This window comes from Caretta caretta, chromosome 5, assembly GCF_965140235.1.
Source record: "Caretta caretta isolate rCarCar2 chromosome 5, rCarCar1.hap1, whole genome shotgun sequence".
In the NCBI taxonomy this organism is placed as follows: domain Eukaryota; kingdom Metazoa; phylum Chordata; order Testudines; family Cheloniidae; genus Caretta; species Caretta caretta.
This window is the reverse complement of record NC_134210.1, coordinates 97894911-97918685: the sequence shown is the minus strand read 5'-3', so window position 1 is coordinate 97918685 and position 23775 is coordinate 97894911. Positions and strand designations below refer to the sequence as shown.

General features: G+C 39.7%; 1 protein-coding gene across 4 annotated transcripts in view; it reads left to right on the top strand.

Moving 5' to 3' along the window:
* The window catches only part of RORB (RAR related orphan receptor B), a 207779-nt gene that overhangs the window by 167716 nt on the left and 16288 nt on the right, over positions 1–23775 (top strand). For all 4 annotated transcript variants that reach the window (XM_075128729.1, XM_048850531.2, XM_048850530.2 and 1 more), the window contains one exon: positions 22484–22605. In XM_075128729.1, the coding sequence (XP_074984830.1) occupies positions 22484–22605 (122 nt within the window). The remainder of the gene's footprint in view (positions 1–22483; positions 22606–23775) is intronic.

The following is a 23775-nucleotide window of genomic DNA, read 5'->3' as shown; positions in this document are numbered from 1 at the left end:
TTCAAGCAAGTTGTCATGTGTCATAGGGTTAAAATTAACCTAAAACAACCTAATTATAGATATATGCAGTGGCCTTATTAGCGTTTGTTACACAATGTGACAGTTTAAAATGAACTAAATGTACATAAATAACTTACTATGTTGTTACAATGTAATCAAGGCATATTTAATTGCTTGCTGAACTGTAATGACTTTTGGGGGAATTCAGTCTGCAGTATAACTCATGATGCAGTCTTTGAAAATAAACAAGATTTTCACAAATAAGGGCTTTAAGTTAAGCACCTAGGCCAATATTTAAACACCTAAATAACTGGCCTGATTTTCAAATTGCTTACCAGCCAGAAGCTCCCATTGATATCAATGGGCTTTGGATCCAGACCATAGTCTAACAAGTCAAAATCACTTCAATATATCTCTGAAAGGGATTCAGCTTCCTTAAAATTAAGTCAGTTCACATGTCAGTTGTAGACCTGCTAATAAAGTCACTATAATGTTACAAATGATGGCTGTTGGCAGTGTTCCTAATTGGGGTTTGATCAATTTACGCTAGAGTCAAAGCCCTTTAAATATTTCCCTTTAAGTTTGTTGTGGAGGTGAATGTTCTAAGTAGAAGTTTAAGCAGAGTTCTGCCTAGGGTGATTTAAAGTTTATTTTCTTTTTGTTTATGGTATATTATGTTGGGGGGTTGGGTGGGAAGGCAGTTTTCCTTGGGAAATGAGTTTGTACAGCACCCGGGACAATGTTTTGGGGAAGTTTGGGGCATTACTGTAAGAGTCAGAGTTTAAGCCAGAGGGGACCACTAGATCCCCTATTCTGACCTCCTGTATATCACAGGACACCAACACCACCATTGCACTAAACCCAACAACCAAAATCAGACAAAGCAATGCAACTCACAGGAGACTAGATAATTATGGGCCTCAGCCAGAAAACAGGAGGGACACAGTGCTTGAGGTCCCTAAAATGTCAGGGAAATGACTAAGGGAGATATACCCAGATAATCCTGGCAAGTGACCCACACCCACACACTGCAAAGGAGGGTGAGACCATCTAAAGTAACCAACAACTTTGGGGGAAATTCCTTTCCGATCCCACATATGGTGATCAGTTAGACCCTGAGCCTATGAACAAGAACCAGCCAGCCAAGTACCTGAGAGAGAGAATGCTTGGAGCCACGTCAGAGTCCTGGCCCACCCCACCCACTATTCCATCTCCAGTCATGTCCATCCCTGATGCTTCAGAGGAAGGAGATTAAAAAAACCCACTCCTTGAATACACTGGGAGATGGGGGGAAATCCCTTCCTGACCCCTGCTATTAGCCAGCTGAACTCTTGAAGCATGAGCTTTAGGAACATAGGACAGAAACTTTTGAGCCCTGCCCCCATCACAAACAACCCTGTCATACAATTGCATTCATAAATTTGTCCACTCTCTCTCAAAACTAATCAAGTTGTTTGTCCCCATAACTCCTATTATGAGGCTGTTCCAGAACCTCACCCTTGTGGTGGTTGGAAACCTTCTTCTAATGTTCAGCCTAAGTTCGTGACCAGTTTATATCCATTTATTCTGGTGAAAACATTTCCTTCATCTTGAATAGCTCTTCACCCTCCCTGGTATTTATTCCCCTAATGTATTTATAGACAGCAATCGTATCCCAGCTCAACCTCTTTTTTTTTTTTTTGATAGACCTCTCATAAGACAGGCCCTCCATTTCCCTGATCATCCTAGTAGCTCTTCTCTGCACCTGTTCCAGTTTAAATTCATCTTTCTTGAACACAGGTGGCCAGAACTGTGCCCAATATTCCAAGTGAGGTCTTACCAGTGCCTTGTACAATGGCATTAATACTGGAAATGCCTCAGCTAATACATTCTAGGCTTGCATTGGCTTTTTCATACCCACATAGCTTTGGTGGCTCAGAGTCATCTGTCCAGGTAACTGGCCTCCTCTGTTGCGTCCAACTGATGAGCCCCCAGCTTGCAACAGAAATTCTTATTATTAGACCCTACATACATGACCTGGAGAATTACACTACAAATTTGTAATTGTAATACAAATAAATAGAGATGGATGGTACATTTTGAAAGTCATAATTTCAGTGACATTTTTCATTTACATTTTTGATGGAAAAAATCGGGGCAACATTTTTGTGATTTTTATGACTGTTTTGACCCACTTTTCCAAATGAATTAGAAATAATAATAAATTTAAATGTACTTACAAATTTTAATAAGCAAGAACAGACTTTACCATGGATTGTACTCCAAGATGTTAAATATAGGCCAGTGAAATAGGCTGCATTTTAAATTTTCTTAAAGGGACATTGTCTAAATAAAAAAATGGAAATAACTCCTTCTATTGTAAACTGATAAAAACGAGTTCGTTCCATTGAGTGCACAAAAAAGTATCTAGAAAAAATACCTCTATAGATGTGCAGAATAAGCGGAGCATCACGTAACCACAAGTTTCCCATGAAATATTGTGATGAAAGATTGTATTCTTTTCAGGGAAGGGATCATGGCTGTGTTTGTTCTGCATAGTGCCCTGAACACTGTTGGCACATAATAAAAAATTATAAAAGATCAATTTACAGCCAGTACATTGTAATGAATAATGAGATATACCATGCCCATTTAATGTCAGAGGGATGGCCATTTAATCAAACAAAAGTATATGGCATGGAGCAGCAAAGTCAGTAGCAGAAGTAATTTAATCTGGCAACTGGTACCATCATAACTGGCCCATGATGAGGACGTTCTGGAGGGAATGGGTCACAGAAGTTGCAAGAACAATTGGGGATGGGAAATGGGAAGTAGAGTAGCTGCAAAGTAAGTGTTAGGGCCCCTAAATGAACAGTAACTGACATGAATGATAGAAATCCAGAGAGGTGTCAGCAGGGCAGGCGATGGAGGGAAGAGCACCTCTGTGACGCTATGCCAACTGCTACAGTGATGTCCATGCCACACAGAAGCACAGAAATGCTTTGGTATCTGTGAGAGTAAATGTGTGCTGGAGTTGTACTATTCTGTTTCTGTACCTTCTTTCCTTTTTAGACACCTGCTGCACCATCTGAGCAGCCTTTGTTTTCCAGCATTTATCCTCCCCTCGTCTTAAGGTTTACGTTGTCTCTGGCTGATCCCCTTCCTGCTCTGTATATTGTTATTCTGCATGTCAAGTCCATAAAGCATTGCTCTCTCACACTAATTAACATTGTCCCAGACTCTGACATGTGTTCTTTGTGGATCTCCCTTTAACCATAGTCACACTAGAGCACAGGTGAGCCGGTATAGCTTGTAGCTGCTTGGAGCAGCTTTACTTTATACATCTATAGTGCATTTTCTAGAATATATGCATGGGGAATATGCATCATAGGTTCTTTTCACAAAACCACATCTCCATTTTCAAATACTATGTGTCCTGTACAGTAGATGTGTTGGAAAACCACATTGTTTGTCACTATCTACTATTTCACGGTTGAGAATGTTGTACTTCCTTTTTAATATTGTTTATGCTGCTGTTCCCACCTTCATTAGTAACTTGTGTCTTGCATTGGAAGAAATGACTGGGCACTGTTAATTTTAAACATCTGTTTTATTTCATGAGGAAGATATTCACAAACTGGAGAGAGTTCAAGAACAGTAACAAAAATGACTACGTGGCTAGAGACTTATATGCGAGAAAAGAGTAGATGAGTGACAAGAATATGGGAGATGGGGAAACATGATGCATTTATTTATGGTGGGATATAAATGGCCATAATGGGATCAAATTAACACACCAGACACTTGAGGCAGGATATCAGGAAAAATATCTTAATAATGAAATAGTCTTTCACAAGGGTCTATATAGATTGGGACTCTTAAAGCTAGGCTGCAAGTCTCACCATATATGTTGCTTGTTTACTGTTTGCAATGAAATCACTCAAATTGGCCAGTTTTGTTTCTAGTCAGTTTCATTTCCTATGCACTTGCTCAGTGTTGGTCTGTATTAGTTTCCAATACTGCCAGGGAAGATATTAATTACTTTTTGAATATTGTCATGATTTTTTAAAAAAATATTAAAAACAAAAGGCAAAATGTTCATTCGTAGATTTTGTGAAATCTATGGCCTTATTTTATCAAAGTACTGAAGCAAATGCCTAACTTTAAGCACATGAGAAGTCCTGTCTTTTTTAATGTACTTGGTTGTGTGTGTTTGATTCTCTTCTGAATTATTAAATATTATTGTGGGCCACAAATTTTCTGATTAAACTCCAAGGGCCTTAAAATGCCACCTGTCCCTCAGGAATTTCTTGTCCTTCCAGGTGAATTCAGCTGAAAATTTATTTCTTGTTCTAATATTAACAATAATAATAATAACAATAATAAAAAATAAAGACAGCCCCTTATTGCAAGATAGATTGAATTTTAATGCTCCAGGACTGCATAAAGATGTCTTTCTGTGAGCTGTGATTCCACACTGGAAAGAGTCACAAAGCAAATAATCTCAAATACTTTAAAATATATCTGTAATAATTAAATGTTGTTTATAGAGTCCACGTCCTATAGTCTTTTAACTATTCAGTTGCTGTGGTGTGTGCTTCTACAGTCAGCTAACCTGTTTCTAATCGGCAGAAAATCCATCTTTTGCTAAATGGTCCCAATTCCAGCAAAGGTATCCTTAAACCCTCATGCAGTTCATTGAATTCTGGATGGGAGTACGGGGTCTAACTTTTTGCAGGATTGGAGCTTTATTCAAATGTATTATAGTTTCCATTTTTTTAATGTCACATTGTTGAGATGCAAACAATACAGTGATTTATTTGAAGGGAAGGTGAGGGAGAAGCCACAGAAAATTCACACTCACATGCTTCTATATTATTTGTCCCATGGCTCTTAGCATTCAATCATTTCAGACCAGGGAATTAAATTAATACAATAGGTTTGTGCCTATTAGTACTTTAATTTTTGTTGTTGTTTGCATTCTCATTTGGCGAATGGTTGAAAAAGAGATTAGAAAAAAAAAACATTTTCAGGAAAAATTAGTTTCCCCTTCCCTTTCTTTTCCCCAACAAATTTTTAAATTTGAGATTTTTCAGCCAGCGCAATAGTCTATATACATTAAGGACATACACTTTGGTCCACAGTTGTGACATCTTCATTTGCCTTTTTCTGCATTCATAACTCTATCACCTCCTAAAAATTCCACAAATTAATTAATGAAATGACACATAGAGAATAGAGACCATATTTTAACAGAATGCAAAACATTTTATTTTGAAAGCACAAAACCTAGAATTAGGACTCGGATGGTAATGGGACAACAGCCTAGCAATATCCCGGGCACTCCGTCAGTGATTTTTGGCTTGAGAGGCTGTGTGACATTTTAAAAACCTGACATAAATGCTTACAACAGCTATCAAACAAAGCTGTGGTGTTTTTGCAGCATTAATTCAAAGTGGATATCCCTAAGAGAGCTGAACTTAGGATATAAGCTGAGATGAGCTCTTAGCTACTCAACTGGATCCTAAGGGTAAGCGGCAAATTAAAAATTCATTATTCATTTTAATTGAGGATGATTATCAGTATTTTAGGAGGCACACTTCAAAGTTCTTCAGCTCCCAGTGCAAAAGAAGGGGATGCTGAGAAAGCTAGACTCTCTCATGAGACAAGAGAAACAAATGAACGAACTCAAGAGCCTGTAGGAAACATAGACTACATAATTCTATGTGTAGCTTATATTTAGCAGGCCAAATGCCCTGCTGGTGTAAGCGTCATTCAAGTAAATGAAAATGCACCCACTTACACCAGATCTGCATTTGTCCCTAAGTCTAAGTTTTTCCCTTATGAACCGTCAGCACTGCAGTTTGGGATCTTTTGATACTGACATTAAACATGGAGGGCCAAATCATCAGCTAATGTAAATCTGTGTAGCTCCAAGCTATGCTGATTTACGTCATATGTGGACCTGTCCTGGAACATTCAGCTTTCTGTACATGTCTTGGATGTAGGTAGCTTCTTAACTCACCAATACAATGTATGTTTGATAGGTGGTAACCTTTGAGATCTCTACTGAAACCTAAAATAAGGAAACTTCGTTGGAAAAAAATAAAAATCCAGCCGTGCTACTGAAATCAGAAATAAAAAAGGTCACTTGCTATTTTGGAAGTTGTAAGCTATAGTCCCAGTTTTCGAACATCAAAGTTGTTAACCATACATTGTCACTTTCCCTGCAAAGCATTTTTTCATTGTAAATTAGGCCAGTCTTACAAAAATATGCTGGTTTCCTTTTTTTCTGCCTGCAGTTTAAAGAAACCTTGACTGAACGTAAAGACCTATTAAGTCAGGTAGCCCATCCCTTTGCCGGGACATAACTGTACCCTAGTGTCCCAAACTATAGGTCCCCCATCATTTCCTTTGGAAGACAATTCCATATTCTGATTGGCTTCCCTGTCCAGATTTTTTTCCTAATGATCAGCCTTAATTTTAATTATCTTCATTTCATTCTATTATTGCCAGTTAGATCCTCTCTACAATACTAAACGGACCCCGTCATTCAAATGTAGGCCCTAATACTGTAATTTGTGCATGGGTGGATTGTTGCACCCGCCCAGAGAGTCACTGAAATCAATGGAACTGTCTGCCTATGATCAGCAGTTTGCAGGATTGTGGTCATACTTTGTAGATATTTACTATGTCCCTGCTCTCCCTAGTCATCACATAATCAAGTTAGATTATTTTCGTCTTTTATACTTTCATCACATGTAAATCCCTTTTTTCACACAACTATTGTTTCATAAATTTTAAGGCCAGAAGGCTCTATGATGATCATCTAGCCTGTCCTCCAATATAACACAGATCACAGAATTTCAACAAGTGATTTCTGTAGCAATTCTATAACTAGATCTAATCTCAATTTAGAGACATCAAATGATGGAGAATCTACCACATCCCTTGGTACATTGTTACAGTAGTTAAACCCTCCTTATTAAAATGGTGAGCTTTATTTCTAGTCTGAATTTGTTCAGCTTCCAGACATTAGATCTTGTTACACCTTTGCCTTCTAGATTAAAGAGTCCTCTTCTACCAGAAATGCAGCTGTCATTCTCTGAACTCCTGCTAGTTTGTCACTATTTTTTGGTGCTGAGAAATGATCCCAAGTGTCCTCTTACCAGTGCCACTTAGGGATCATTATTATTAGTATTGTTGTTGTTGTTATTTCTATTGATTTATTGTTATATAATATGATATTTTACTTATATCAAACATGTATGTAGTACTATAGCTTTGCATGACACTTTCCAGAGATATATCTGAATAGACAGGTTCCTTACCAGGAAGAGTTTATAGTCTAAAATAGACACATATACAACATGAAGATAACATAAAAAGGAAGGAAGTCAGGTGAGGGGACAAAACTAATAAGAATAATATAATTCATGTTATAAAGAAAGCAAATCGGATATCTCCAGTAGGTCAGGTAGTGCCGAGGCAGAAGACTAGATAGCATAGGAAGTCAATGGTGGAAAGAAGGTTGAAGGAAGTTGCTTTCAAAGATGAAAGCAGACAAGAATTGGGATGTCCTTCCAAGCAAAGGAATGAGCATGACAAAAGGCACCAGATGAAAGTAAGAGAGGGAGCAAGAGGGTGAGAAGAATGAGCAGAGTATGAATGGGGAGTGACCAGGGGATGACGGATGATACGTAGGCAGAGCCTTTAAAGAAATGATGGAAAGTTTGAATTTTGCATGGATGAAAGTGGAACCAGTGGAGTTACATGGTCATAGTGCTGGGGAAAGAAGATTATTTTATCTGTAACATGATGGACAGATAGAAGAGATGAGAGCTAAGGATTGCAGAGAGGAGGAAGATAGAGTTCTTGGCATGAGAGAGCACCATGGCATGAACCAAAGTTTTGGCAGTGAGGACAGAGAGACCTTTGACAGAGGGGTCTTTTATCTCTCAGCTGAAAGATCTGCAGCTTCTCCCAGCATTGCCCAAAATGTATCTGCCTTTCTACTGCCATATCTCTTTGAAAAGTCATAACTGTTCTGTTGCCCACTCTCATTTCTAAGTCCCTGTGGATATTACTGATTTCCAGTTTTCTCCCACACATTGAATATCTATGTTGCTTGGATGAATGGCCCCCTCCCAGTTGTGTAATGTTAGCTGGCTTTGTCCAGGTTGAGTCTCATTTTGTTATTTCCTCTTCATCTTTCTTACTATAACATTTGGCAAAACACCCAGGAGTCAGAATTGGCAGGAGAGAAGAAGAAGTGTGATGCACAAAAGCGCTGTGAAGAGACAGGTTGTTGTTTTCTGGCTCCAGTCACAAAACATGGATCGGGGTTACAAAAGACTGTCCCCTGTCTCACAGCAGGGGCCAGTATTCACTCAGTTCTATCTATCCATCCATCCTGGTTCTTACAGGGCCTCCATCACTGCAGGATCTGAGCTCCTGTTAAAAGAACTGCAACATTTCTATCAACTGCAGAAGCACCCAGGTGAGTCTGATCACTCAGGTTCTGAAAGCTGCTATTTCACATTGGGCATGCTCATTGTGTCGACGGATATTAGCAAAATCATTCCCATGCTGGTGAAATTGATACCTATACTTACATCCTTCCCTTTTAGCTATTTTAATTCTTCTTTTAACATTGAAATAACATAGGGTGATGGATCTGCAAAGCAAGGGACTACACTCCCATCAGCCCTTACCCCTCTGTACTTCCCTTTTCCCTGGCCAGGTAAGAGGAAAGGTCCTGAACCAGGAAGTGGCCAGGTTCTGTTTAAGGCTTGAAAGTGGGAGCTGCATGACATCAGGGAGCTGTAGAGAAGCCTTAGGGACTGTGGACAAAGCTGCATGTGGAACAGCCCTGTGACTGCCAAATGTTACACTATATAGGATTTAGGGTGGAGCAGCAGTGGCTGGGCAGGGAGTCAGTGTGGAGAGGTCCCAGTGGGAGACACTGACCCTGTCCTGGAACCCTGCAAGCACCTATTTGCTGGAATAGATTCTGGGCTGGAAAGGGTACCCCAGACACTAGGCCTGCAGAGCCCTGACTCGTGATTGGGCTGCCCAGAGACCCAAACAAGAACTGCTGTTGCTCACTCTGAACTCTGCTTACGCCTCTTTACCTAGGGTATTTGAAACCTTTCCCTTTCCTGTCAGCCCTAGTAAAATGCCCTTTCCCATAGCTGTGTGTCCAAGTGCATACTGGGACATACCAGAGCTAGCATCTGCAAGCCCAGCTGCTGAAACATCTCCAGAACTTTCCTCCTAGTCGTGGTACCCCCGGCACACTACTGACACTCTAGGAGTTTGGGGTACTGGGCAGCCATAATAATTAAAATATCAATAGATTTTGAAATACTTATTTGTCACTTAGTCAGCTGTAGTTTATTTCAGTCCTTCTGAATTTGCCTGTTTTCTCAAGAAATGGTCACTCAGGGCATGTCTACACTGCATCTGGGAACATGCTTCCCAGCTCTAGTATACAGACACACACTAGCTCTACTCAAGCTAGCTCATCAAACTAGCAGTATAGCTAGGGGTAGCATGGGTGGCAGCTTGAGCTAGCCACTCAGTGATGTACCCAGGGCTTGGGGGCGGGTTTGTACTCAGGCAGTTAGCCAGAGATGTCATCTCGGCTACCCAGGCATGCTGCTATTTTTAGTGCAGTAGCTTTAGCAGAACTATTGCGTGTCTGTCTACTGGAGCTAGGGAGCACACTCTCAGCTGCAGTGTAGATGTACTTGAACCAAATTCACCCAAGTCTGATTACATTATGGCCTCAGCCAGGTACTGCCTAGATGAGGCAGCTTTGCCAGTGCTGGTATCTGTAGTGATTCCACACTTGCCAATTTTGGCAATGCTAGTGCCTGTATCTATTCTGCTGACACGAATACAAATTCTTTTCTTTCTGTATTTGGTTGTTGAGATTTCCTCTTTTTCTACTACATCAGCAGTTCTCTAGGATATCACAAGTACTTCAAATAAATCTTGATGGTTTCTCCAGTACTTTTGAGAGTCTGTTTCATCAGTGTATATGCATGGCTCTGAGGGAGGGCTAATGACTCTTGTTTGGTTCCAGCTGTTGTTGTCAATTCTCAAGTGAACTAGATTCCTGGTTGGACAATTGCTTTTAGGTCTGTTATAAGAAAACTGTCATTTCTTTTCCTTTAATTCAGTTGTATTTGAGGTTTTGTAGAAAGCCAGGTCCTTGTTCATCTCCCCACTAGCATCTGTTCTGGGGGAAACCAATATTTCTACTGGTCTGCGCTTCTAAAATCCAAAGAAACAGATTTCTATTGGCAGCTTCAGCTTTCTTTAAGATATTTTCATTGCCTAAATAGCTCTCTTGGTCATGCTGTTACTCTGGGTGTGTTTTAGCAAGGAGGTGACTTACTTAAACTAGTCAGTCTTAGTAGAAACATGAAATTCTACCCATCAGAAAAGTGGTGAGTTCTCAGGTATCAGAATCTTTGGTATTTGATGTCTGTGTGTGTTTTTTAGTTTTGAAATTCCTATGAATTAAGAGTAGAAATCAGTTAACAGCAAATAAGTTTCCATGTCAAGTTCAAGCAGCCTTTACCAGTTTAAGGCCTTGTATAATCAGCCTGGAATGAGTTATATTAGTGTCTGTGGTCTGAGAAATTTAATCAGATAGATACAGAACAGAAATAAAGTTTAATTGATAATTATATGTCATGTTGGGTCTCTCTAGTATTTCATGACCTTGTATTCCTTGAGTTTTGCATATAGTAAGTAAGTACCTTTTTCTATAGTTGAAAATGATCTACCAAAATTGTTTTTTGGCAGAAAAATGAGTTTACAATTGAACAGATTTTTGTTGTGAAAAGTATCTGCTTTCCATGGAAAATTTGGATTTTTTTTGGCAAAAAAAATGAGTGCCCCAAAACCCAAAAGGTTTCAAATCCCAAAAGCGGCCCAAAACCCACATACTTCAGACCAAAATAGACCAAAACCAGAAATAGTTTAATTTGGTTACACTACTTAGGTGCCTCATAGGAGTTGTAGTTCAGTTGTCATGTCCCTATTCTCATTTATAGGCTGTGCTCCCCAGCCAGATTTCATCTCCATGACTCCCATGATGCATTGCATCAAGAGGAGTGTTGAAATGGATCTTTAATGGCCCATGGCTGGGCAGATGTTACCAGTACCAGTGAGAATTTGGAAACCCATATGCTTAATGCAGAATAATTTATTTGAGAAAGAATCACACAAGTAGTTAAGGTTACACAGTGCATGTCTTTTCCTATAAACCTTAGCTCCCCAAGCATAAACCCTCAGTAACTATGTTGGCCATACACAGAATCCTGATTAGCAAACAAGGCAGATATATCTACCAATTCTAGCTGGAGACTTCTTTTCTTCTCTTCTTTTCCCTTTTAGGTACTGGATCTGTTAAATGTCCCTCAAAGCAGGGTCTAGGTCACCCCGAGGACTTTTGTCTCACAGTCTTGAACCTCTTCAGATGTTAATTGGGGAACTAACTTAACTAATTTACTTTGCTTAGCATTTATACCTTTTTGTTCTCAAAGGAGTCACATGTCCCAGAAATATGCCTCGTGAGTATTTATCACTGGTTTTCTCTAATTAATATTTGGAAGGAGAGGCTGCAGAACAGACCCAGACCAAAGCTCAATCAAGGTTTACCCTCTCATCCATCATTCACTTAAGCTCTTAGCGTGATGTTATCCAAAAGGGGTCATTTTGACCCATGTCAGCCTGCACCAAGCCCACCTATCACATGATTGTATGTGTTTTTTTATCTTGTGAGCTGGTTCTCTGCTGATATATTCCAAAATTCTATGTTGAAACTTACACGGCCATCGAGCCATTATTAACCATTCAAATGCAGTTTCAGCACCTCCAGTAGTTTTCCACAACATTCATCTAATGCTAAAAGTATTCTGCTCCCAGAATCCTCTAGCAAGTTCAGGCATACCAAGCCATACAAAACTCATGCTTATCACATTCGTTCATTTTAATCACAGCAATTCATAATAATTTGGCATCGTCTCAACGGTCCCTCACTCGATATCCAATTATCCAAGGTAATTGTGATATCGCACCAATCATGCCAATTGTACCAATATGTCAATTATTGGATCATGTGTCTCCTTTTGACCTACAGCCTCATTTTATGATCTTTAAAAACATAATCTGACAATTTAATTTTAAAAGTTTTCTTCAAAGCTTGTCTTTACTTTTATACTGCTTACATATTTGGCATTTAAAACAGAAGCATAGCAGAAATAATACAGTTGTTTTACAAATTTGAAATATTATTACCCATTTAATTTTATTTTATTTTATTACTTGGTATACAACATTATACCAAACACACATTTTAGATCTTAAGTTTTCTGCAACTTTTTAAATAATTTTATATTTTCAAGCAAGTGTATTTTTTTTTCAATTATTACAAGTGTGGTGATTGTTTTATTGTCACATTACTCCCCCCCCTTTTTTTTTTCAATTCCAAATGCCAGTTCCTTTTTTTTTTTTTTTAATTAAGGTGCCCCATTCCCATTGGGCTCCTATTATTTGTTTTCATCCCTCTCTGGGTATCCACCATAATCCCTCATTTCCCTCTGGCACTATTTCATAGCACCCTGTTTCATTTCCCCAGGTGCTTGCATATATTACTGGATGCACTTCTTGTACCTCCCCATTAGCTATACCAGAAAGGATAAGGGCACACTGGCGTATGGTACATGTGTGCACTTGGACCTTCCAGGTATCTTGGAACAATTGGTTAATATAGGAGTAATAACTCAATGCCCAATTAAGTGTCTCTGGCCAATTACCTCTGCGACTTTGTTTCAAGATATCTCTTCATTGTTCTCCCAAGATTCCCTAGGCTTCTATACATACTTTTCTCCAGAACAATCCTGAACAAATATTTTTATTTGTCTAACAATTTCCAAAACACTCTTCCCCAGGAGTTCACTTAGTTCCAATACAGAGTATCCCATTTCTTGATCCATTCTTTCTCCTTGCTTCTCAGTGTGTGCTGATTGTACTCCTGTACAGTACTTTTGCAGGGATTGGTTCCAAGTTGTCTCCCACAGTAAGGTTTACTTTGGTTGGCACATTGATCAAATCTGTACCGTTATCTACCCCAGTATTGGAATTTAGACTTTCCAAAAGCTTTTTCAGAACTTTTCCCTCCCTCGGAGAATTAACCTTGGAGGCTACTTTCAGGTTTGGGGATTTTTTTCTATTTCTTCAGTATGTTAAAGGTTTAAACAGGTTAATTGAATACTTTTATCGGTAGGTTTGTTTTATTTTCTACACACCTGCTAAACCATCAGTGAGGCCACTGTGTGACCACGGTTAATCTGAGGAACTGTCCCAGATTAACGTATCATTAAAGGAGGTTTTGGGAACAAATAAATGGTCATTCTTTAGAACAGAAAGAGGTATATATTGGTGTCCAGGGATCTGTACGGGGACCAGTACCGTTAAACATATTTATAAATGATCTGGGGGAAAAAGGGGGTAAACAGCGAGGTGGCAAAATTTGCAGATGATATAAAACTACTCAAAATAGTTAAGTTCAAAGCAGATTGCAAAAAGTTACAAAGGGATTCTACAGAACTGGGTGACTGGGCAAGAAAATGGCAAATGAAAATTAATGTTGATAAATGCAAAATAATGCACACTGGAAAACATAATCCCAATTATACAAAATAATGGGGTTCAAATCAGTATGCCCACATCTTCAGTAAGATGTATTGAAATTGGAAAAAGCACAGAAAAAAAACAAAAATGATCAGGGGTCTGGAACAACTTCACATGAGAAAAGATTAATAAAACGTGGACTCTTCAGCTTGGAAAAGAGATGATTAAGGAGGGAATATGATAGAGATCCATAAAATCATGACTAGTGTTGAGAAAGTAAATAAGAAAGTGTTATTTACTTTTTATTATAACACAAGAACTAGGTGTACTAAATAAAATTAATAAGCAGCAGGTTTAAAATAAAAGGAAATATTTTCTTCACATAGTTAACCTGTGGAACTTCTTTCAGAAGGACGCTGTGATGGCCAAGACTATAACAAAAAAAATTAAAAAAAGAAAGAACCAAATAAATGTATGGAGGATAGGTCCCAATGGCTATTAGCCAGGATGGGATGGGATGGTGTCCCGAGCCTCTGTTTGCCAGAAGCTGGAAATGAGCAACAAAAGTTGGATCATTTGATGATTGCCTGTTCGGTTCATTCTCTTTGAAGCACCTGGCATTGGCCACTGTCGGAAAACAGAATACTGGGCTAGATGGACCCTTGGTCTGACCAGTATGTCCATTCTTATATTCTTATATTTGTGCCCCTAATAGGGGTGATCATTGTATTAAAATTTGAGTAGTAACTTAACAATCTTCTGGCTTATTCTTTGGATAGAGTCCTATGGCACAAACAGGTCCAGCAATCATATAGAAAACAAGCCCAGAAGCAACAAAATGAAGTAAACTTCACAGCATACTTCTTGCTTTCATAAATGCATAGGTTAACCTGCAAAAATATAAGCAAACAAAAAGCAAACACCTCTGACCAGGCCTTATAGGTGTAACCCTTCTGCCCGTCAGAGTTGGCAGCAACAAGGGCCGGGTTCAATATCTAGGGGATCCATTCCACTAACACAATGCAAACCGGCTCGAGCCCCCACCCAGTGACCTGGGACAAATATATACCACCCCCGCTGGGCGCCTCCAAGAGGCAATACTTCCCCTCTCGCAAGCACATAGTCTGAGTGTAACAAAAAAGCCTTTTAATAACAGAGAGAAACAATGTGGCATTATGTTGGGGAAACACCACCAACAGGATTCATAACACAACCCATGAGCAAAAAAACCCACCCCAAGCAAATTGGGGCATGCCCCTTTCCCTTTGGTTCTTGAGTCCAGCAACCCCAAATCACCCAAAGTCCCAAAAGTCCAATGACCCAAAAGTCTCTGTCCCTGGTCAGGGCAGCCCCAGAGTTCGAAAGTTTATCTGCGGAGCTTTACCTCCCAACCTGGGTGGAGATGGGACAGGGGTAAGAGGCACCTTACATGATCTGAAGCTGACCGCCCCACAGCTCCATAGGCCTTCGCCTCGCTCCGCTCCACCAGCCGCCCCACGAACTCCTTCGCTCCGCTCCGCGGCCCACAAGCAGCTCCCGCCGTCCCACGAACTGCTCCGCATCCCACCAGCAGCTCCCGCCGTCCTACGAACTGCTCTACCAGCCTGTCCACAAGGCACTCCAGCCGTCCCGCAAACTGCTCCACAATATATCTTCAGGCTCCCCCACTACTTAACACAATGCTCAGTGATTTCAGCTCTTAGTCAGTTCAGCTCTTTGGTGAATTCAGCTTGTAGTAGGGGAGCCTCAGTGCTGGTGCACCATTAGCCCAAAGTGAGCTCAGCAGCCTGTAACTCGACTCCTAATGGAATCAAAATTAGCTCTGATATTCCACAGTGGAGAGAGGAGGAAGTGCAATTAGCATGTAAGGCCCTCACCAAGGGGCCCATGCCACCAAGTATTAATACTTGTTCCCAACCTTTCTCAATTCACAGAGTTTTAAAACCCATGACCCTTGCCTAGCGAGTGCTACTTAGTTGATGGTGAGTCCCTCCATCATAACAAAAGGCCAAGCACAGTTCCCATAATCAGGGTAATAACAATTTATTCTTCCTGCCCCAATAACAGAGACACTGGGGATCCCACAGCAGCCAAAGTGACCATTTGGGAAGCTATGGCCTCATTCTAGGCGGGGTGGGTGTGCCTATGCAAATGAGATCGGCCCCTGAATTCTTTTCCACAACTTGCCACACCTCACCACCAGATGTCAGGGTGGAGCTCATCCTGACACTGCTTACATAGGTTAGTACATACTATGCATTCATTTCTGATAATTGTTATAACTAGTCTGTTGGCAAGTATAATTTGATTTGATCAGAATATCTTCACACATCTCCATCCAAAGTGTTTACTAAAACTGCCCTGAGACTGGCCACATACTTAACTGGAAAGAGTTCTTTTTATATAGGTTTTATTTTACCTTTGTTTACCAGTTCTTTAAGCATCACCTTGTTCTCTATTTTTCATTGATATTTCAGTTGTTCCTTCTAGTCTTTTTTGTTTCTGCGTTGATTTTTTTCCCCTGTCCAAATGTTTTTAACTGTTTGCACCAAATTTGCCACCTAGATCTTCTTTCATACCCACTCAGGCATTTGTTTCTTTGGTGTTAACAGGAACCCAGGAGTTCTCATAACTTAGTCTGTTATTAATTTAAAGAAGCTAATGGAATAGCAAAGAAACAATTAGCAATGTTCAGTATAAAGTACCATTTAGGCATGGCCTCTACTCTGGTCATTAAAGTTGGAAGATGGGCTACAGTTAGGACCATAGGTACTGTAGCTTTATTATGTTTTCTATAATCAGTTGTGGGATGCCATTTGCCGCCCAGTTTCCGTACAGAGCAGACTGGGGAGTTGTAAGGACTTTGACATTTTACTGCTACCCTCTGTGCTTTCAAATCCTGTAACAGTTCTTCTATATGTGCAACAGCTTCTGCTGGGTAGGAATACTGAGGAGTTGGTGGAAAAATTTGTAAAGCCATTTCCACTGCTCTTCTATGTCTTCACATTCAGATTTCTTTTCTAGCCCAAACCATGGGAAATTCCCGCATTCACTCATTGCCTGGCAGTGCCGCAGCTGCCATAGCCTTGCAGGCCCACTTTCTTAATCCTTCTGAAATCCTTCCGCTTTTCAGTTTCAGTCAGAGGATGAATTACTTCCTCTTGTATTTGCCATGGAGGCTGAGGCATTTGCACTCCCACTACTGGCTGGGTTACTAGAGGTCCTGGAAGGGGCTCCTCTTCCTCCTGTATCTTTATTCTTTCCTCTGAGTCCTGACATGTATAAGTTAAAGCTGTTATCTGCTGAGCCTTAGTTACATTCTGTGCTACAGCAGTTTGCAGGTCCAATTTCAGGTTTTCATTTTGCAATTTTAGTTTTTCCAGTTCCTGTTCTAAACTTCCTTGGTGACATTCCAAAACATCTCGCTGACATTCCGAAACATCTTGCTCCTTTGCAAGCTTATTTACAGCATGATACATAGCACAGACGACTTGTGCTGATGTTTGGGCTTAGGAGTGTAACCCTTTTGATACCCCAACAACAAATTGTCCAAACCTTTCTCATGCAGCGTGGGGACTGCATCAGCCAGACTTGAATCTGACCCCAGTCTTTCACATGCCTGTTTTAGTAAACACTTATCCACCATACCCAGAGGCTTTGAGGTATCGCCCTTGTCCTCTGAAGTAAACCCGCCTTGCTTACGCTTGCAGAACATCATTGGCTTTAAGATGACACAGATACAACCCTGCGTACTTGTGTGTTTCTCTCTCTCTCAATATACTGGTTCCAAGCTGTATTTAACCCCTGGTTCCCCAGCACCATACAAAGATCTCAATATTTTAACTTGGCTTACCAAAATATTCTGGTTCCGAGCTATATTTCCCCAGTTCCCCGGCACCATACAATGCGTTAAGACAATATATTGTTCCTTTTAGCTTGGCTTACCAGTTCATGGTAGCTTTTCCCACTAGCATGGTAAACCATCTTCTGCTACCAATGTTGAAACGGATCTTTAATGACCCATGGCTGGGCAGATGTTACCCGTACCAGTGGAAATCTGGAAACCCATATGCTTAATGCAGAATAATTTATTTGAGAAAGAATCACACAAGTAGTTAAGGTTACACAGTGCACGTCTTTTCCTATAAGCCTTAGCTCCCCAAGCATAAATCCTCAGTAACTATGTTTGCCTTACACAGTATCCTGATTAGCAAACAAGGCAGATATACCTACCAATTCTAGCCGGAGACTTCTTTTCTTCTCTTCTTTCCCCTTTTAGGTACTGGATCTGTTAAATGTCACCCGAAGCAGAGTCTAGGTCATCCCGAGTACTTCTGTCTCACAGTCTCAAACCTCTTCTGATGTTAATTGGGGAACTAACTTAACTAATATACTTTGCTTAGCATTTATACCTTTTTGTTCTCAAAAGAGTCACATATCCCAGAAATATGCCTCATGGGCATTTGTCACTGGTTTTCTCTAATTAATTTTTGGAAGGAGGGGCTGCAGAACAGATCCAGACCAAATCTCAATCAACATTTACCCTCTCATCAATCACCCGCTTAAGCTCTTAGAGTGACGTTATCCAAAAAGGGTAATTTTGACGCATGTCAGCCTGCACCAAGCCCATCGATAATATGATTGTATGTGTTTTTTACCTTGTGAGCTGGTTCTCTGCTGATATATTCCAAAGTTCGACATTGAAACATACACGCCCATCGAGACATTATTAACCATTCAAGTGCAGTTTCAGCACCTCCAGTAGTTTTCCACATCATTTATCTAATGCTAAGAGAATTCTGCTCCCAGAATCCTCTAGCAAGTTCAGGGATACCAAGCCATACAAAACTCATGCTTATCACATTCATTCATATAAATCACAGCAATTCATAATAATTTGGCACTGTCTCAAGAAGGTGAACCCACGGTGAATCATGGGAGATGTACTCTGACCAGGGAGGCTGGCCTATAGAGGAGAATGGAAAGATGAAGCCCCCAAACTACAACTCTCATGAGGCACTGTGGCAGCATTATTGCATTGAACGATGTTCGGGTTTAGCTAAAATATTTCAGAGTTTGATTTTTTGCGGTATTTTCCACGAGACCCTTCCCTCCATTTGTTTCCACGAGACCCATTCCCTCCATTTGTTTCCACGAGACCCTTCCCTCCATTTGTTTCCACGAGACCCATTCCCTCCATTTGTTTCCACGAGACCCTTTCCCTCCATTTGTTTCCACGAGACCCATTCCCTCCATTTGTTTCCACGAGACCCTTCCCTCCATTTGTTTCCACGAGACCCTTCCCTCCATTTGTTTCCACGAGACCCTTTCCCTCCATTTGTTTCCACGAGACCCTTCCCTCCATTTGTTTCCACGAGACCCATTCCCTCCATTTGTTTCCACGAGACCCATTCCCTCCATTTGTTTCCACGAGACCCTTCCCTCCATTTGTTTCCACGAGACCCTTTCCCTCCATTTGTTTCCACGAGACCCATTCCCTCCTTCCAGCTCTGTTTGTTTCATACTGAGCTATCGTGTATGCTATATGAACATCTCTCTTTCTCAGCACTGCTGAACCAGTTGGTTTTTGTCTTTTTGATGGGACACTCCCCCATTCCACTGGTTCGAAGGCTAATGAGGTAAGTAGAGGCCTCCACAAATGTATGCTAGATAAAATCCATACATTAAACTCGTGCCCTACACCCCAGATCACAAGACAGACATGCCACTTACTGACCTGGCAGGATATTATCTCCAGTTCAGCCCCAACACTGCATCAATTGCGGCTCCCTGACTGACCTACTAAAGAGCCAAGACACCAAAAATGCCCAGAAAGATGTAATGCCTTTAGAGTGTTGTGACACGAAGATATTCTGTACACTTTGCTCTTTTTACCTGAAGTATCTTGTGTTGCTTGTCCCTCAGAAAGCCCATACTTTTACTTTTCATCTCTCTCTTGTCAATTGCTTGTGCAAAACCCATCAGCCAAACACTCGCCATTTTAACACTAATCCCCTTTTCCTTTTCATGACTGCCATCTCTGAAAGCAGGCAAGCAGTTTCCTCTGATGCTTATGCATCTTTCTAATCAGCCAACAGAGGGAGCTGTCAGGATCCTTTCCCCAGAGACCAAGCATATCCTTTTTATGATACAGTCAGACTTAGCTGGCCTGCAGCACCAGAATTTCAAGTCCGTCTTTGCACCTCGTTCATTTTGGAAGGCAGCATGTTTCCCCTAGGCCTTCATACACCTAGATAGGTTTTAACATCAGCTCAAGAAACAATTAATATATGGGAAACAGTTCTGTGTACAGCTGTACAGAGCTATCGCTTGGATGCCAGCCCCACAAAATATTGAAGAGCATATGAATGGCCGCAGAACCAGCTCATCCTAAGTAAATACATAAAGAGGAAGTAAAAGAATAAGAGAGCAGTGATTTGATTGTTACATCTAGCTTATGGTACCCACGCTTGTATTTCAAGGCAAATAATGCTAGAGCATGTGTATATTCTTTTCACATTGTTAAACTTCAGTGTGCCTCGTTCTGACTGAAAAACAATAAGCTACCTCCTCTACAGGCTATGCAGTAATATGGTTTTTTATTTTCTTTATAACAAAAGTATAAATAATTCTTGCTTCATATAAGGAAAGGTGGAGGGTGGGGTAGGAAGAATCAATGAAAACTGCAAGCAAGAACTTGAAGTCAGTAGAAAGGAAATGAATATACTAGCCCCAAGAGCTTGGGGCTAAAACATGGTTTGCAACATAGTCTGGAAAAATGCAAAGTTAAAATTATGTTTCCACTGTCAGATATTTTGATTAAAAAAACTTATAAATTCCTGCACTTTAGTTGACTGCACTTCAGTCTCACAAGTTGACTGCACTTCAGTTCCATCTGGTTAAATCCTCCTCAGTGTAAACAAGCCCTTCATCTTGAGCTTAATTTCTGCAGTTAGGTTTGCTATGGTTCAATATGTTTCCAGCAAACATCATATACTTATTTCTCATTACTTTAATATTAATGTATTCAATGTTATATCTTAATGACATCCATAGGAGTTAAGACCATTCAGAGTCCAGGCTGAGACTCCCTCCTTAATTTACCACCATTATGTCCAGACATTGCTGGAGTTTAAATTCAGTGATTGATCTTTTAGCCTGGACTGCATGTACTACAACATAGAGATATATTTGGGTGAGTTAAATAAGGATTAAATGGAAGCCTGCTAGTTTTTAGTGATAAAAAGAATCCCAAATGGAGTTAACCATAATCTAAAGCATTTTTAAGTGGTTGTACTTTGAGATTATTTATGAGCAGAGCAATCTTTCAGATTTGTGTTTTTTAATTATTCTAATTTTGGTTTTCTTTTTAAGAAAAAATAGCTCATTTTCTGGGGATAAAAACTGAGATTTGGTGTTTATAAAATTGTTTTCTTTGAATCACTTTTTTAAAAAAAAATCAGCCTTCTCTGATTCCCTTGAGAGAAGGGAAGAGACAATAAAATCTTTAGCGCTTGCCACACCCTTAGCAAATAAATTTCAGTCCTGAAAAATGCCCTGGAAATTTTCAAAGGCATATCTTATAAATCCCTATTTTCATAGTCTTGCTTCAGCTAAGTTAACATCATTTTAACATGAAACCAGAAATGTGGGGCAAATTCTTCCCTGTCTCACACTGCATACTGCCCAGTGGTTGGACAGAACTGGACCTTCTTGTTCAGGGAGCTATTTTTTCCATGTGGTATGTAGGAATCTTTTAGCATGCTGTTTATTAAGTTGAGAGAATGTGTGTGTGTGCACACACGTGTGTGCATGCATAAAATACAAGCACATATATTTTGTACAAGTATTATACATATTGTATATGCACACATTTATATACTATCTATAATGGTCAAACTGTTTATTAACTCTTCATTTATAAGTGGTTTAGAAAGAGTTAAATGATTAGTAAATGTTATAAACATATTATAGACGTGAGTAAGTAATTATAGTCTGGTTTATTTTTAAGTATAATTTATATTAGATTAATTCATTGTTGAGCCTGATCAATAAGTATGTGGGAAATTTTTTCTAACATCTTGGTTGTACAGCAACAGCAAATGGACTATGCAATTTCTTGGGAAGTGATAAATGTTCTTGTGCTGAATGCTGCTTTGAACCAGTGTAAATCCACAGTATCTCAACTGAAGTCAGTGAAGTAACTCTGAATAACACATGTATAAGGGGGAATAAGAGGGGAATTTTTTTCCACTCAGTTATAATTTGAGTTTGGAGATTGAATTAACCTGAAATATTTAAAGTGAGACTGCTAGGCTTTGTCTAAATTCTGGGTAAAACCATGATAACAAGTGAATTTTCACGTGGTTTCCTTCTAAAACTATAAATGGGACTCACCTCTTCTCCTCCAGAACACTACCTGAACAAGCCAGGATCAATGGTCTGCTTTAACCCATTCCACAGCTATTAGGCACCCAGATCACTTCATGCTAGCAAAACTACTGCTTTTGCCATGACAGATTTCTAAAAATGTGTGCCTATCCGGATACAGATAAAACTTTCATTTCCAATTTTAACTGGGTACATTTTCACCCAAAGGCTGGCTATTTTTAATTTTGTAATCCACAACCAAGCAAATTTCTTGTGGCTCTGGATTTAATAAGGAACATTTCCACAGCTCAGACGATAACTAGCTAAATACGAAAACATTGATAAATGTGATATTGTCCAGTCACCTAATGCCATAAAATATATTGTTGTCTACTGATCATGCCCCGCAACATTTATGTCTTCAAAATTTTGCTATTGCAAATTACTATTCATTGTGACTTTCTGCTTTCCCCCCATTTCTTAGATCGAATTGCACAGAATATCATTAAGTCCCATTTGGAGACGTGTCAATATACAATGGATGAACTACACCAGCTAGCATGGCAAACCCACACGTATGAAGAAATTAAAGTATACCAGAGCAAGGTACAATACCCTAACACTACTTCTCTTGCTTCCCCTTCTCCTTGCGATTTATAGTGATTCAGTGCACTATATTTGGCAAGGACTTGTTGATCAATATCCAGTTAAGCTTTAAACCTTTGGGGTGGGAAATAGCAGTTTGATATTAGAAAAACTTGGCAACTGAAGATGTGAGAATGGCATTTTAAAACAGAAATAACAGCTTACTAGTGTGTATGCTAGTAGCATAATGTCAGGGAAAAGAAAACGGTGATAAAATCAGCCTCCCATATTAATTATTTGTTTCCATGGGCCTGATCTTTTCCCAAAACTGCAGTTGATTTTATTGGGAACAGGATTGGACTCCATATATTGGAAGAGTTTTCAAAACAGAAGATAGATTTGTTTAACATATTTATGACAACTGTTAAAACTGTCCCCATTTTCATGTGGAAAAATGAGTGTTTTTTATTGCAAAGAAAGTAAATCTCCATCACCTGTCTACAGTAGATAATGCAGAGTTTAACACACTCTGTAAAGTGTGGTAATACTGTTGAAAAGTGGCTGTAAAAATGCCTTTATTTGGTTGTATATTTATTCTCCCCCTATGATTCCCATATCAAATTCATTCAGAATATTTCTCCCACTTGCAGCTCTTCAAATTCAGCCGAGGCAGGGGAAATCAAGCTGAGTTCTTCTGCTTTTTTCATTTTCACCAATAATTATGATTCAGCAATCAGAATTTAGACAAAGTAGAATAGAGTTCAGTTTGTTCTTTGACAGCTCTGTTGGCTCCTCAATGATAACAGGAGTCGAAACTCACCTGTGGCAGATGTAGTCCAAAGATACACTTGTGCACATGCATGCACACACACAAAGGTGATAAATTGAACAAGAAGGTCCCGATTTTGTGGGGTCATTATTCTGACTGTAATTACACTTTAATGGTATTTTGAAAAGGTTTTAAACCCAGCAGAAATGTTCAACAAGGTGACTAAATAGCATTAGTCTATTTCCTTTGCTAGCAATATATTTGCATTGCCTAGTTGTCATTCATTTATATCTATATGTAGAAAGAGATAGATATAGGCTAGATTCACAAAAGGACTTAGGCACCTAACTGCCACTTTAGGTGCCTAAATCCCAGAATCAGGCCCTACTAGGGTTCACAGAACCCCCACTCAGCTACTGCCA